This window comes from Syngnathus leptorhynchus, chromosome 19, assembly GCF_054491065.1.
Source record: "Syngnathus leptorhynchus isolate UIUO chromosome 19, UIUO_Slep, whole genome shotgun sequence".
NCBI classification, from domain to species: domain Eukaryota; kingdom Metazoa; phylum Chordata; class Actinopteri; order Syngnathiformes; family Syngnathidae; genus Syngnathus; species Syngnathus leptorhynchus.
In genome coordinates this window covers 49,510-65,328 of record NC_141213.1, presented here as the reverse complement: position 1 = coordinate 65,328, position 15,819 = coordinate 49,510, and the positions used below count along the sequence as shown (strand labels likewise).

The following is a 15,819-nucleotide window of genomic DNA, read 5'->3' as shown; positions in this document are numbered from 1 at the left end:
TTATTAAAAAATAAAACTAAATTAGAAATACAAGCATTATCATTATTATGGATCATATCATAAATATTAAATCGTAACTACATTTCACAAAATTATAAACATCATTTGGATGTCATTGGTATTATGTTCTGTATGGTGGGTGACTAAATAAAATTCCATCCATCCATCCATCCATCCATCCATCCATCCATCCATCCATCCATCCATCCATCCATCCATCCATCCATCCATCCATCCATCCATCCATCCATCCATCCAGCCAAGCACGCCCGCGACCCCCGTGGGGACTAAGCGGTTCAGAAAATGGATGGATGGATGGATGGATGGATGGATGGATGGATGGATGGATGGATGGATATTAAGAGCACGTTGGAAATTCAATTCTCTTTCATTCTATTTTCTATTAAAACGCTACAAACAGAATAGAAATAGTTTATGCTTTTGGTTGCTGACACAAAAAAAAAAGTTTAGTATGAAGGACAGACTTAACTAAATCGGTGTCCATCAACCTGCAGTCATGTGCAGTCAGAGGAGACGAAACGGTTAGCATGTTGCTAAAATTAGCGGATGGCTACTGACGTCAGAGCCAAGAGCTTTTGTTTTCGTTGTTTCCTCTTTCTGAATGAACACTTGACTCATTGGCCTTGGGGTATGTGTCCCTGCAGTTGACGTGCGCACTTGTGGCAAGCAAGTCAGGAAACAAATTCAAGTGACTGGACTGGACTGGATTCTTTTATTTTGGGATAATAATAATACATTTTATTTGTATGGCGCCTTTCACGGCACCTCCCGACCTTCATATTTGTCCTCAGAGCATTGTGACCTCTTTTTGTTCGCGTAACCTTACAACTGTTTCATCGATACGTAGTGACATTGTTCATGTTCAAAGTATACATGTCACATATATGTGACAACTTTGTTCTCGAAACATCCAAATGTTTTTTCTATGCTATCGTTCTGAGTTTGTTTTTGTGAGACATTTTTTTCATAGCATTATGATTTTGTAACATTACAGATCATTGTTGCTTTGCACAGCACTGTAATTTTTAATAGCTGCCACAAGATGGTGGCAAAGCAGTACTTTGACAGCGTCAGTGTTTCTTTGGCCCAGTCTGTCAGCGCTTTAGCCTGAGCGCAAATGTTGGCGAGCTGCTTTCCACCATCATTTTGAATGCAAGCCAATTAGCAATCGCAGACCTGATTGGAACTTTTCAGGAAGTACCAGCAGCTACATACACAACTAGAATCTCACAAGCTGAAAGAAATGCTCCCCCTCCCACCAGGTGTCGACACCCAGCCCCCACCCCAATACCAAACGCACATCAAATATGAGTCACCCACTCCCACCCTTACCAAATGACAGTCATGACTCACCGACTGACTGACTGTGCATGCGCGCGTGCCAGCTTCAAACGCATGCAGAAAATACCAGCTCAAGAACGACTACAGCGAAGAAAGACTTCAAAGATGCCCGCCAGACGCCTCCTCCGCAAGAGCTTGTTGCTAACATGGATTTTTGTCATTCATTCATCCCCATACAAACATAGTTTACATACACGACTTATATATTATACATGCATCCATACATACATATATATATATATAAATCCATTAAACCACACACACACACACACACACACACACACACACTGCACGCACGCACACACGCACATATACCGTCATTTTCGGACTATTAGTCGCTCCGGAGTATAAGTCGCACCAGCCATAACATGCACAATAAAGTGGAAAAAAACATATATAAGTCGCTCCGGAGTATAAGTTGCACTTTTAGGGCGAACGTATTTGTCAAAATCCAACACCGAAAACAGACATGAACCAGCAACAACAAGCTAAACGATACGCTATGCTAACGTAACGTATACACAAACGAGGAGCTGAGAACGGGCCTGACGTAACATTCAGAGTTATTCAAGTAAGTATTACATAAATAACACGTTTATCAAACCATCTGTGTCACACCAATTCATTTAATCCATCGATGTGCTTTATGTAAACAATGCTGCGGTACGCGTATGCGCCGCACACGCTGACGTCGGACTATTTGTTTATTTGTTTGCATTTCTAATTATACCACAGATCCATATAACGATATATAAAGTATATTTCGAATAACTATCATATTACAACAACATTATCAAACCATCTGTGTCACTCCATATCATTAAATCCATCGAACGTCTATTAGGTAAACAATACAGAGTACGCTCGCCCTCGGATTCGTCGTGATTTGCATTTCTAATTATTTCACAGACCCATATAACGATATATAAAGTATATTTTAAATCACTATCATATAGTAACAATATTATCAAACCATATGTGTCGCTCCAATTCATTAAATCTATTGATTACCTTTTGCTCCAAAAGCTTTTGTCGATACCAAAACTGGAGATTCGTGCCTTGGTTTGCTTCAAACCATGAATGATGGATAAAGATGACAGAAAGGTTAGCACTCGTGTCGTCAGTTGTGGGAATTTTGGCTGGTGAAAAGCGTCGCTTGGCATTCATCTGTCGTTCTACTTTTTGAGCAACGTTTGTGCAAGTTGCGTGAAGATCTGAAATCCTTTTTTTCTCTTCTCCCTTTCTTGACTTTGTTCGTGTACAAAGATGCAGAATAGCGTACGTCTTTTTATAGAAATATTTATTGCAGAGAAGGTATCTTTTTATGTACATGCTATCACAATCGAACACAATAGAAATCTACCAAAGTTTTGCCATATACGGAGGCTATAAGCTTGTCGTCGTCAGAACAAGCACGTCATACGGCGGGCGGGTCAGAGACACAATCAGGCGCTAAACAACTCGGAACAGTCCATAAACATCTGATGTTCTATCCAGGGCAGTGAAAAGTCGGTCCGACTAATTTCTCAAATTCATGCAGAAGCCACGAGATTTACGACGTTACAGCAGTGTATAGGAGGAATACACGAACGAGGAAGAGGAGGCGCTTTCCGTCGCCGCCGGGGTTCTCGGCTTTGATTGGTGGACGGGGAGCTACGAGAGAAGTGGAGGCGTGCGCGTGTATGAGCGTGCACACTTTCATCACGTCAAGACAGTACATTGCGCTCTTATTCCCTCTTGTCTGGAAACACGGCAGGTCAAAGAGGCAATTTGTTTCCTTTTCTTTGAAGCGCTGACCATGCAATTTTTGGTCAGAGGAGGCGCAGAAAAGTCAAGAGAATAGGCCAACTCCTTTTCAAACTTGGAGCTGACTGGTCGTCATCACCGGCCGGGGCGGTACAAGTCAACGTGGCGTGCTTCTTCCAAATACCCCTCCAAAAAACAAACGCATACTCTGGACCGAACCGAACCGAGGCTTAAAGATTCGTTCGGCCACGTGGAAAATACTTGGCAGGAGACAGCGAGTGTTTGATTGGAAATGTCCAAAAATCTGTAGCTATCTAGCTAGCTATTTTGTTGGCTTAGGGTCGTCATTGTGAAAAGTTGCCAATGACGGATGGGTGGTCAATTTGCAGCAGCCAAACTACGCCTTTCTGGCATCTTGTCGAGACGACGCGAGTGATCGGCACCAAGCATAACATGGAACAAAGCAAAATTTGGTTGACATAGTGGGCGCTCTGCTACATGGAAATACTAGCTAGCACTGACACACGGGAGCGGGCAAAAGACAAACGAGCCGCCGCTCGCGGGGTTGAAATTGCCACGGCACACGCGGCGGCATAGACTACTCGCAAAAAGGGACTTGTGTCCGGCCAGAAAGAATGAGATGCAGCGAGGGCCACTTGAAATGCGGGAAAAGCCCACTTGGCACTGGCCAGGTGTTGTTTGAGTCGGGTCGGTGGAGTCAGCTAAAGTGCTTCAGACGTGAGCCGTCGGCTAATGTTTGCAAGCACCATGCCTGGCCGGCGTGGGCTTGTTCTCCCCTTTCCGCTACTCGGAGCTCCTTACGACGACTCGTCCGACTCCCCGCCTGCGTGAGTGCCCAAAGTGGCGAAGTCGTTGCATAATTGGTCTTGAGACTCATGTTCAGGATGGTCTTGTTTGTAAAAGGTGTCGTCTACAAAGTAGAACAAACGGGAAAGGAAGGCAACTGGTGGAACGCAATTCATTTTTTAAGGTCCGAGGTTGGCGCTCCGTCGGAGTCGAGCGTCACGCCGTCTTGTCGTTGACGTCCCGGGGACAAACGCTGGCCTTGTTTGCGGGATCGGGATGGGTACCGGCCTCCTCAAAGTCCCAGGGGCAAACATCGGCCTTGTTGACATTTGAGCTCTTGCCTTTCTCCATGGCGGGTACCTCTTGATAAGCGGCCGCATCCCAGGGACAAACCTCGGCGACTTTCTGCCGCTTCTCCCATGACTCGCTCTTGTCCTTTGCTTTTGATTGCCGTTGCTTGTCGTCGTCGCCGCCGCCGCTTCCCTTCTTTTCCTTCGATTTGGAACTGCCAGCAGGGCTGGGCAAAGCTTCGGGAGACGCGGGATTGTCCCAGGGACAGACTTGGGCTTTAAGCGACATGTTCTCAGCCTTTGCCGGAAAAGGCTGTTCTCCAAAGTCCCATGGACAAACCTCGGCTCGACTGTTTTGGGCGTTTCCGGATTTGGATGGAGGTTGCGACTGTTTCTTGGTCCGAGCGGAAGCTGGGCTGCTTTGGCTCTCGTCCCCGGCACAGACTTCCCGCCCGGCGGCGGCAGCCCGCTGAGCTTCCTCGGACTGTCGGCCGGCAGTGGGAGTCTGATCCCAAGCCGTCTGCTTGTGGCCTTTGCCGGCCCTGCCGCCCCCCCCGTGAACGGTGGCGCTTTCCTCTGGCGCGATGGAAACGTGTTTTTGGACCTTGCTCCCCGAAGGCGTCGGCTGGTCCTCCACTTCCCAGGGACACACCTCTGAGACATCGTAGAGGTCTTTCCCCTTGAGCGGTTCGGCGGCGGCGGTCTGTTTGGCGTTTCTGCCTTTGGCGGCCACGCTCTCTTCTTTGCTCTCGGGCCCATCCTCGGCGCTTTGGGTCTTTCCGGTCAAGCCTAGCGTCCTCTCCTTGGCGGTGGCGATGACGCTGAGGGATTTGCGCAACACGGAAGCTCGAGGGTGGAGGTTTTTTTTGTCGGCGCTCAGGTTGTGGGCGCTGGCCGATTTACAGACCAGAGGCACTGACTCGGCGGGGGCGTCCATGCTTTCCCGGGACTTCCTCTTGAGCGGCCTCTTGCCCATCAGGGCCTCGAGCAGGGAGCCTTGGGCGGCGCTCGCCTCCATCTTGTCGACGGCCGAGCCGCTCAAGCCTTGGCTCGGGCCTCGGCTCGCGCCTTGGCTCGGAGCTTGGCTCGGCCCTCGGCCGGGGCCTTGGCTCGGGCCTCGGCTCGGGCCTTGGCTCGGGCCTCGGACGTGGTCGTAGCTGCTGTGTGACTTCTTCAAGGAGAACGCCTTGTTTTTCAGGCTCTCCTCCTTGGCCGCTTTGTGCGGCATCTGGTCAAAGGGGTTTTTCTTGAGAACGCAGAGACTGCTGCGATTGCTGCGATTGCTGCCGTGTTCATTGCCGCCGTCCTTGTCCTCGCGGCTGCACTGGCGGTGCACCGACTCGGGGATCTCGGTAATGCGCCTCATCAGGGAGCGCCCCAGGCCCTTCTTGGAGCTGCGCTTCTTCTGCAGATGGGGGTTGTTAGCCAGCATCTTCTTCCTCTTGTAAATCTCCAGCTGAGAGTAGAGCTTCTTCAGCTCCTCCTGCGTGTTGGAGAGGAGGACAAAGCGCTCAGACGCCGCTGCCACAGCAGCAGCTACACCGCTAGCTCAACGTACAGCTCCAACTTGTTCAAATTGACATCGTGGGTGAATTCAAAGGCCGTGAGTGCTTGTTGTTTTGTTTCAGTAGGAAAGAGAAATGTTCAAAAGCCTGAGGCCACGCCCCCAAAGCTCACCCGAATGTCCTCGGGGTCCAGGCTGTGTTCGCTCCACGCCGACGTGATGCTGCTGTTCAGGTAGGAGCCCGAGCGACCCATGTCCAGCTCGTCCTCGTACGCCTCCGAGGCCATGTCGTCTCGCATCTGCGTGCCCGTAAACAGAAACTGCGTCCACGCGCGCACACACCATTGGAAAAAAAAAACACACTTGAGACTTGGTGAACAGTCCTTTGCTAAGCCTATAACGGCAAGCTCTCATCTTAAAAGTGAACAACAACAAAGTGGCGTGGCCTGAAGGCACCTTGGGAACCAGCAGCAGGCCCAGCGTGACTGTGACGGTCAGGTGTGTGTGCGTGAAGAAGAGTAGAAGCATCCAGTCGGGATGGAGCTCGGCAGCCAGCGTGAACCTGTTGGATGGCAGCAACAAGGACAACTTTGACTTTCACTTCACGTAGTCAGGCGCTACCGCCGCGGTTTTGTCTTTTTCATTTCAAGCTGCCCGTTTGCCTGCGGCCATCATCTCCTCAAAGCGGTGGGAGGTGCAAATGGAGGCCGGCCGGACGCCTCCCAAAGAGCCCCGACGCAATCAACGCGATCAAGTTGCCATGCGCATTTGTTTTTTTTTTTCTATTCATCTCACGGCACCGGCATAGGCGCTCCGTGACATGGGATTCATTCTTTCACAATAGTCGTCTTGATTTGCTGGCGTTTCTCTTTGCGGCACTGTTGCCGGAACATGAAAGTAGGAAAGGTGGCCTTTTGTTTTTGTTCAATTAGATTTCAGCCTCTACGTGTCGTTGCGTCTGTCTCATCCGACTGGGGGCCTTTGAAATGGCCCGCCAATTGCTCGGTCTGCATTCACCTGATGACGTAGAAGATGGGCGACAGGACGAGCTCGTTGTGGACGGCAAAGGCCATGTAGCGAGGCTCGTGGAAGGCGGACGGCACCGTCCTCACGGCGTAGCACAGGTATACCGACCACAGCAGGAACAGGAACTCGGCTGTAAACGACCGCATGAACGTCTGATTGCAATACTTTTGAAGGTCCCGTTTGGGTAAGGCCCGCCGAGCTTCGAATCTTACCGACGGCCATCATGTAGTCCCAGTGGTCCACGAGGCACATGCTGAACTGCAGCCCGTCGGGCGTGTAGCCCACGTCGATCAGCGCCGACTTCCTGTCGACGACCTGGCACACAGCCGACGTCCAGGCCACCAGGAACCAGCAGACCACCAGGAGGATGATGGCCAGCAGACGCAAAACCCGCCAGCTGGTCATGTAGGGAATCCTCTGAGCCGTGCGTGACAGGAAGACTTTCAGGACCCTGCAGACGCAACAAACAAGACGCCTTTTATACTGCCACCTTCGATATTGCGACGTGACAGATAACCAGAATTTTTCTATTGGCTCTGTGAGATGCTGCTCTATAGCGTCCGCATCCTTTTTCATGAGCTAGTATTAACTTTGTTGTCATTTCCAAGCAGCCGCTCCGGGGTGAATGGCGGGGGCCGCTTTTATGGAGGAGCCTAAATAAAACACGAGACACGATGAATTCCAAAGGCATCATCTATCAAACACACACACACACACACACGCACTGCTACTATTAGTCTGTGCCCTTCACGCACATGCATTGATGAAGCAGCATTGGCCGGGGCTAATGAGCCCCCTCCGCACTCACAATGCCCCCCACCCCATGAAAAATGGATCCGTGTCATATCAATTTTCACTCAAGGTTTTCTGTCCAAACTCCTGCTCGTCATCATCAGGGCAAAATGTCACACGGACGAAGAAGAAGTCTGCTCCGTGTGTCGTGTGTGTGTGTGTCACCTGTACAACTTGAGCGTGAGCGTGCCGTAGACGGTGGCGAAGCCCAGCAGTCGAACCCAGCGCAACAGGATGCAGCGGAACACACCTGGCTGAAAGTAAAGGATCCCCACCTGGAAGATGAAGGAAGAAGAGAAAGGACATCATTAGCAAGTGCAAGCTGGCAAGCTGAAAGGAAACCCAGTGGCAGGAAATAGTGAAAACAGGAGGGGCCTCAAAGTTGAACCCTGTGGAACACCACATGACATGAAACGTTTTTGCTCATCGCCTCATGTACGTGCACGGCTTCAAAATGGATTTTTTCAAAAAATGGTTCTGATTATCTTAGCACTGCAAATGTGCTGCGATTCCCCCTGTGGGATTAATGATCGGATTAGCCGAGGCTTTCGTAGAATCCCGCAGGCACGAAGCGAAACATGGATATTGTCACTCGGTCGGAGTCAAGCCCAAAACGGTCCTGCTCAATTCAACTCTGCAAGGAGCGCGAGACCACAACCGGGAAAAAAGTGGCCAGAGGTCACATTCCAGGACAGACAAAAAAAACACGGATGACCTTTTTCAGCCTTTTAGTGGTGTCAAGCGTCGAAACTGTCGGGGAACACACAAGGAGGACGGCACAGAAAATCTCGGCCATGTTAGTCTGTGAGACCGGTGTGTCTGTCTCGAGAGTACTCTGTTCACGGCGGCCGTTGGGCGCAGGCTTGCTTTCAACCTACGCTTCCTGTCTCAGTGATCAGGAAGAAGCATGCTGGTGGTGGGCGATGGAGCAGAAAGAGGAGGAGGAGGCTAATAACGATTGATCCATTTTTATATGAAAGCCAACACGCAGGCGGGGTCGGCTTTCCGGAGAGGAGGTAATGCTTTCTGCATCCCCGAGGTGAGCTGAGTGTAAATTACGCCCGGCTCGGTGCCGCCGTTCCCTTGACTCCTCGTCGCTTGGGAGATATTGCCGAGAGAAAATGCGACGATGGCGAGGAGCGCTCTGAAGAGCCCAGCTAAAGCGACAAGCGAGGATCTCATTTTCAGTTCTCGGAACAGGATAGAATGCGTCTTTCTCCAGCTGTTCAAGAGGAGCGCAAGCATTGCAAATGCAAGCATCGGCGGGCGTCTATTTTTAGACTGCCAGTGATGCGTCTCAACGGTGCTCCTGTGGGATTCACCACATGCTGTGTTGTGCGTGTGCGTGTGTGTGTGTGTGGGGGGGGATCAATTTCTGCACCTTTGCCGCATGCACTGAGAAGCGCCGTTTTGTGTTCTTTTTTTCCTCTCGCTACTTTCGCCAAGCTTGCGTTACCTTTGTAAAGGCTGTGCAATCATTTGTAGGTGCCTATTTTGGGCTGCAGCAGATTTCAGCACACCATCACGCCCCCGCGACGGCGGGCGGGCGGGCGGGCGACCCCTCGGCACCTCGGCTTGCCCGCCAAAGTTTTGCTTACGTGGGCTCGACGCAGCTGATTTATAGATTGTTTGGCGCTGAGCGGGCAAAGCCGCTCGGCAACACCGGGAACCTTAATTGGCATCTCGGCAGAATGTCGGCAGAGGGTCAAGGTCAAAGATGTCTCGTGCACCGCGAGTTGAATTGAGTTCTTATCCAATCGGTATTCCCCGATGAAATGAAAGACTTGATTGAAAACTGCTGCACTTTTTTCTTGTCCATTGCAGAAACGGCTCCCTTTGCCCTGCGCCGCGTGGGGCGCCTCGGATGAGTTAGTTTGTTTTTAGTTCAGCCTGGCAACGAGGATTGACGGCCTCACTTTTGACGCAAACACAAATCCCGCCCGCGAAAAGCGCTCATCGACACAGAAAGCGTGTTCAGGTCAGGATGGCCTCACCGGGAAGTAGAGAAGCAGCGCTCCACACAGGATGGCCTCCAGCAGGACCATGCCCGACGCTTGGATACTCTGCACACACACACACAGAGCGACCATCTCTCACTTTGGAATCCAAATTCACGCTTTGGAAGTGCGCTGCTACCTTGTTCCTTCGAAAGCTGTAGACCAGCAGCATGCTGAGCAAGAGCACCAGGATGCAGAGGCTCTGGAAGGCCATGACGGCCGTGCGGAGCGCTCCGTCCCACTGCGCCGCACACGGCGTGTCGTCCTTGCAGAAGGTGCAGCCCGGCCGGCACGGCCGGCATTCGTCGGAGGGCGCCACGTTCCCGCTGCCTGCCGTGTTCCCGCCGCCGCCTGTGGCGTTGGCGCCACCCGTCCCTGGGGGAGGAGGATGCTTAGCCGCCACTTAGCCCGACAGACCATGTCAAGGCTCGCGTCAATGGTGACGATGATTGCTAACTGGGCTCCGGCGGCGCCGGTGAACACATCTGGACTCACTTGTAAAGCCGGCGGTGGCTCGGTAGAAGCCTTTCCTGCAGAGACACTTGTACTTGTCCAAGACGAAGCCATGGCCGCGCGTGGGCAAACACTGAACACAAAAAGCGACCAAGCGATTTCACATTGTGGCCAATAATCGATAACAAATCATCTGAGAATCCCGCGTGAGTGCAGTGTGACGGACATTAGCGAGCTAATGCAGGCTCATATTTGTTTGCTAATATTTGGACAGTGGAGCGTCAGAATATTCAAAACGGCAGCTCCATCTGCATCCCAGCTGTCGGTCAAAGGCGCTCTGACTCGCAGGTTGCCATGGTGACGTGCACTGGTGAGGCTCTTTTTATCAGCACGCTTCACGCTATCTATCACGCAAGCTCCATTTCCCGCTCGGTTTCGTCGAGAGCCGCGTCCCGTTCGAGAGCCATTATGTGGGAAGTGCTCGAGTGCACTGACATTTGGCTTCGGACCCACAGCTGTCCGTACCGTTGCCTTCCCGACACCCTGAAAGTGTTTTGCTTTGTTTTAATCAATGGAACATGTACACTACTCTGTATTTTCTCATTTCATGTCTCATACATTTCTTGACCTTGAGACCTTTGATACGGCTGGGCAAACGGCACTTTTTAGCCCCAAACTGCATTTGATGGACATTTGTGTCATGCTTGGGATTATTTATTTTTTTTCACGTGTGGTTGAAGCCTTCGGGTGTTTTTTATGACATGTCTGTGGTGTGATTACACCATATGACGGACGACATGTTTGTCATGAGCCCACTATTGTTTGAACAAGTGAGTAAATTGGTGCGTAGGCTTTCTGTTAAGGTATTTTCCTTTCCCTCGGAGCTCGCTCGCTCGCTCACTCACTCACTCACTCACTCACTCACTCACTCACTCACTCACTCACTCACTCACTCACTCACTCACTCACTCACTCAGGCTTCTGGCACCTCCAATGAAGGCGCCTCAAGCGCCGCCCTGCCAAAGCCTGTCCCGGCTGGCGTTTTCCTTGCGACATGCCGCTAATTGAGCTGCATCTTTGTAGCTGAGTACACATGGCGGGTTCTCAAACAGACGTCGGCCACCGTCACCTCTGCGCGACACCACAGAAGTTCAATTCAGGCTAATTGATGCTGAGGGCAGCGCCTATTTCTTCCTCTAGCCGGCTTCTGCTGGCTAATTGGGAAGCCATTGGCGGCAACGACAAATACTTGGTTCCCAGGATCGTGCAATAATGACAGGAGGAACGACAGCACACACAAAAGGGGGGAAAATGGAGAAAGTGTGTGTGTGTGTCTGTGTACAACCTGCAATGTGCCAGCTCAGGGTGGCACCCGGGAAATGAAGCGCTGTTTGTTTGAAAGGTTTCGTCTTTTTCTGCTCCCTGCAGCAGCATATGCAGAAGCTCTTCTCATGACACCTCATTAAATGCACACAAACACACACACTGTGCTCTGATTACGGAGGGGAGAGGGGAGACCAAAAGGCGGGGCGGGGCCTATCTGGCAGGTCGCTTGGCTAAACTCAAACTGTGGTCTTCACTGCAAACGAATTACGGCATCTCACATTCATTCGAGTGTGACTGAGGAAGAAGGCGCAAATTCCCCAGACGCCATCATCGTTTTGGGCTGTTGATTGAAGGATCGAGTTGGTTGCATTCAAGCTGCAGACAGGAGGTCATTGCCTTGACGTCAAGGCCTTCAAAAACATCCTCAAAATAGAAATTATTTCCGTTGACTGGAATAAATGAAACGAGCTGAATCTAAATTTGGCACATCAAAGAACAAGATGTTCCAGCTCCAGTGCTAAAAATGGCCAAATACAATTGGGATCAAAACCTCTGCAGTCGTAATAGTCGCACGGCTCTTTTGCGTGCTTATCCAGGTGAAGGAAGGTTAGTTGAGTTGAGTTGAGTTGAGTTGAGTTGAGTGACGAGTGTGACGCCTTTCGGGCGGGAAGCAAAGCGCGGTCCTGCCTAACAAAGGCAGCACAAGTCTGCAAGGCCAACCATCCATTTTCTCTGCTTCTTCCGCTGTCCACACGGGTGTCTCTGGCATCGACTGTCCACAGAGAGGTGGGAGTACTCAGACATAGGGGGGTGGGGGTGATGAAATACTGAAGGCTCAATGCAATTGACTACATCGCATGCATTATGAAGCACGCAATCTACACCTTGGCCCAAAATGCCAGAGAAAGGGGCAGTGTGCCGCGTCCTGTGTTTGTAAACAATCATTTTCTCATGGTTACTTTAGGTGCAACTGCACTGTCGCCCACTAGATGGCGGCACACTGTTGTTGACATTTGAAAGAAGTATTTCATGCTCAGCCTGGTATCTGATGAAGGTGACTGAACATCAAGACATTCTTATCTCATTGCTGTAGGTCACGTTTAGAACGTAGCGCACATCTTTGTTATCCACACCTTGCTTCCATTTAGGATTGATGATTGTCAACAAAGGGAACGGAAAGCTTCGTTGACTTTGGCCCTCGACAAATGTGACATCACAGCGAAAACGTCTCGAGGCGCACGTGGCCGACTCGGATTAGGATGAGGCGTTCGCGAGCGTGTACCAAACGGCTAATAGTGTTTGCTTAAGTGGCATTCCGCGTGTAACGGGACCTTGCGGGAACAACCGTCTGGTCGTTTTACCGCCTCTGTGTCATTTAGCGGAGCGATGACCCAGCAGCGTGCTGCGCCTTGGCCGAGATTCCGCTTTAAGAGGATCAATGTTCTGTCTATTGCACGCGCAGGCACAGGCGCACTCACCTCCATAGTGGTCAGGTTGCAGCGATGGGTTCCAGCAAACCAGCCATCAGTAGAGCACTGGTCGATATCAACATCCTGGAGATTGATGTCGGCTCGTACCACGCCCCTGCAACACAGGAGGCCGGCGTCAAGCGTCAAGTACACTCTGGCCACTAGCCACCGAGGCTGTTCTCCCTCCCGCGCACGAGTTCATCACAATCAGGTGTGAGGAGAGTCATGAAGATGAACCTTCTGTGCCTACGTGGAAATAAGTCAACTTTTTAGGAAGACTAAGGTTGGCATAAACCCACTAAGGCTTGGCTAACGTTTCGCTGCAGTCATGGAGACTAGCGAGCAGCGCTGCCATCTGGGTAATCACCTCCAAAGGGACGGTCACCTTTGTCAATGCTTGAAGATTAGTAGCAAACATTTGAGTCACTCTGACGGGCAAAAGCTCGGCCTCTTTTTGCAGGGTGACTCAATCTGAATGACCCGACGTACATTTCACGACGAGAAGGAGAATGTGGCATCAAAAAAGCCGCCCGCGTGTGCGCGTTCCCTGGGGGAAATGTCTCTTAAGTGACAGAAAGGCATCACGCTGACAAGGGGAGAGAAATGAACGCACGTCCGGCCTGGCCGCCGGGCAGAGCGGCTCTATGACGAGGCGACCCGGGTCCTTTTATTGAGTCCTGTCGCTGCTCATCAGGCGGGACGCGCCGCTTGTGGCCAAGACGCTGTCAAAGCAAAGAAAATAAAGGCCGCCTTCTCCTTCTCCTTCTTTCAGCTGCCACGTGATGTCATATTTATCGACGCTCGTTCGAAATTCCTCTGCCTTGCATCGAGCATTGTTGCGCGACATGGCAAACGGCTTGTGAGCTGAGAAAAAAAAAAAAAAAAAAAGAGCAACAAGAAGTCACACACCTGGCGCACAGCAGCCTAATCACAAACCACAAGAGGGCATCAAATCAAGATGCCCTGTGAATGCGAGGTGTTTGTTGTACATCTTTTATGATTATTTCATTGTCGCGTTGATTGCCCATTCAGCTAAAAAAAAAAGCAACTCTCTGGGGACATTTAAACAATACCAAACGCTACCTTTCTGTCACGCCATCGTTCAGGTGGCGGGGGAGGGGGCGGAGCAACCAACAATCAGATTCTGCCGTGAAGAGACAACTGAAGAATGTTTGAGGCTGCAAGTAAAGTAAAGTAAAGCCTGCCTGCCTGCCTGCCTGCCTGCCTGCCTGCCTGCCTGCCTGCCTGCCTGCCTGCCCGCCTGCCCGCCTGCCCGCCCGCCTGCCAAGACCCGACACACACGACGAGCGATGCGCATGAATTATTCATTGAGATGATGTCGGTCAGGCTCCCACTTGACTCTTGCAGGCAGGCAGGCAACGCCGAGGCAAGCAAGCAAGCAAGCAAGCAAGCGTCGATACGCGCAAACATCACACGTAATGCGGCGCCACGGGCGGAGGCAAAACGCATGATTTGGATTTCACTGATTTGCTTTACTGCTGCATGCGACTGTGTGTGTGACTCATCCCTTCATTTGACAAAAAAAAGTTTGGAAGGGAACAAAAAGGATCGCTCCTGCAGCCAGAGGTTTCCGCCGTGGTTAGAGGTATTTATAGCCTCCTTTGGGGTGGGGGGAGGGCAAGCGGTGCTATGCTTTGGGAGACGCATGAGCCCCTTATTACACCTAACGCTGGCTTAGGTGTGACACAGTTAAGAATTGTCCACCAATTTGAGACATTTACAAGGCTCATTTGACAGACGCCAAGATTTGCCAAGATTTTCCAAAAGACAACCCAAAATGTCACCTGGGTCACTTTTGTACCACGATGATGGACAAATGCACCAATGGGTTGTTTGACAAAGTGAGAACCTGGAGGCGACTTACGCTTCACTTTGACAGCGGCGGGACGCAGGATTCAAACTGACCTTTGGGTGACGGGACGAGCTGGTCTACCAACAAATCTGATCAATCTGCGGGAACACATTTTGGACAAAAAAAAAAAAATCTCTCTCTCTCTCGCTATATAAAATGGAAGAAGTTCTAAATCATAGAAACTGTTCCAAAACTAGTATCAGAAGCCATTTGAAGGAAGTGCCAGTTAAGTGTGGGAAACCCCTGCATGGCCACTAAGACATAAACCCTATATAGAGGCGAGTTCTTCTTACCTGAACTCCGGAGCCATATTGGGCCTCAGGCTGTAGAAGGCAGCCGACAAGGTCGACAGCCACCGAGGGACAAAGTTGCCGTTGTGGCACTCCAGATAGGGTGCCGACCACTTGACGTGAGTCTCGTCCGGGATCAAACTTTGGCCCCTCCTCAAGGAGTTGCCCACGGCTGACAAATCCTGGCTTGGCACCTTCTTCTGGTAGGTGGCCTTTCTCCTTTGCTTGACGCCGCGGTGCCAATCGCCATCGCTGCGCAGGCCGGAGAATTCCTGGAACGTGATCTTGCCTTTGGCCCTGGTGGCCTGCACGTGCACCCCGTCCCCGTCCGAGGAGGCCACCACAGCCCGGTGGATCTTCTGCTCCGCTAGGAGGAGGCTGCGGACTAGGGCATGGTACCAGTCGACATCTCGCCGCGTGCTCTGCTCCCCGGACCTGTTGGCTTGCAGCACCAAGCTGAGCAAGTTGGCGGCGTGCAGCACTGCATCCAGCGCCGAACGATGCGTGCTCTCGGGTGACTTTCCCCCCCGCGGCAGCTCGAATCTGCGCGAGCAATTGGCCTGCTCCAAGACACTCGAGTCGCCCGTGTGCAGGAAGTCGGCAACGGCGGCGGGGAGGCGCTCCCGCTCCTCGTTGTTGTCGCCGCCGCCGCGAAGGTGACCCAGCCGGCGGCCGCGAAGGTGCGCCCCGCCGCCGCCGCCGCCTTCGCGCACCTCCGCCGGCCGGGCTGCCGCCGCCGCCGCCGCGATGACGAAGCCAACGAGCAGCAGCAACGCCAGCCGGACGACAATCTCCATCGCCCTCCAGGTCGCGTCCGCTGCTTTGCCTGGGAGGATGGATTTTGCAGGCAGGTCGTGCGAGCGAGCGAGCGAGCGAGCGAGCGA

At 51.7% G+C, this 15,819-nt stretch overlaps 1 protein-coding gene across 1 annotated transcript; it reads right to left on the bottom strand.

Moving 5' to 3' along the window:
• Positions 1-2,682: 2,682 nt before the first annotated feature.
• On the bottom strand, positions 2,683-15,732 carry gpr158a (G protein-coupled receptor 158a). The gene is made up of 11 exons (XM_085939111.1): positions 14,939-15,732; positions 12,782-12,887; positions 10,020-10,110; positions 9,664-9,899; positions 9,522-9,590; positions 7,693-7,802; positions 6,948-7,186; positions 6,727-6,865; positions 6,166-6,271; positions 5,883-6,029; positions 2,683-5,688 (listed from the first exon to the last, which is right to left on the bottom strand). Exons 1-11 carry the CDS (start codon positions 15,730-15,732, stop codon positions 4,132-4,134), a joined length of 3,594 nt encoding a protein of 1,197 aa, XP_085795237.1. The 3' UTR covers positions 2,683-4,131.
• Between the last annotated feature and the right edge of the window lie 87 nt (positions 15,733-15,819).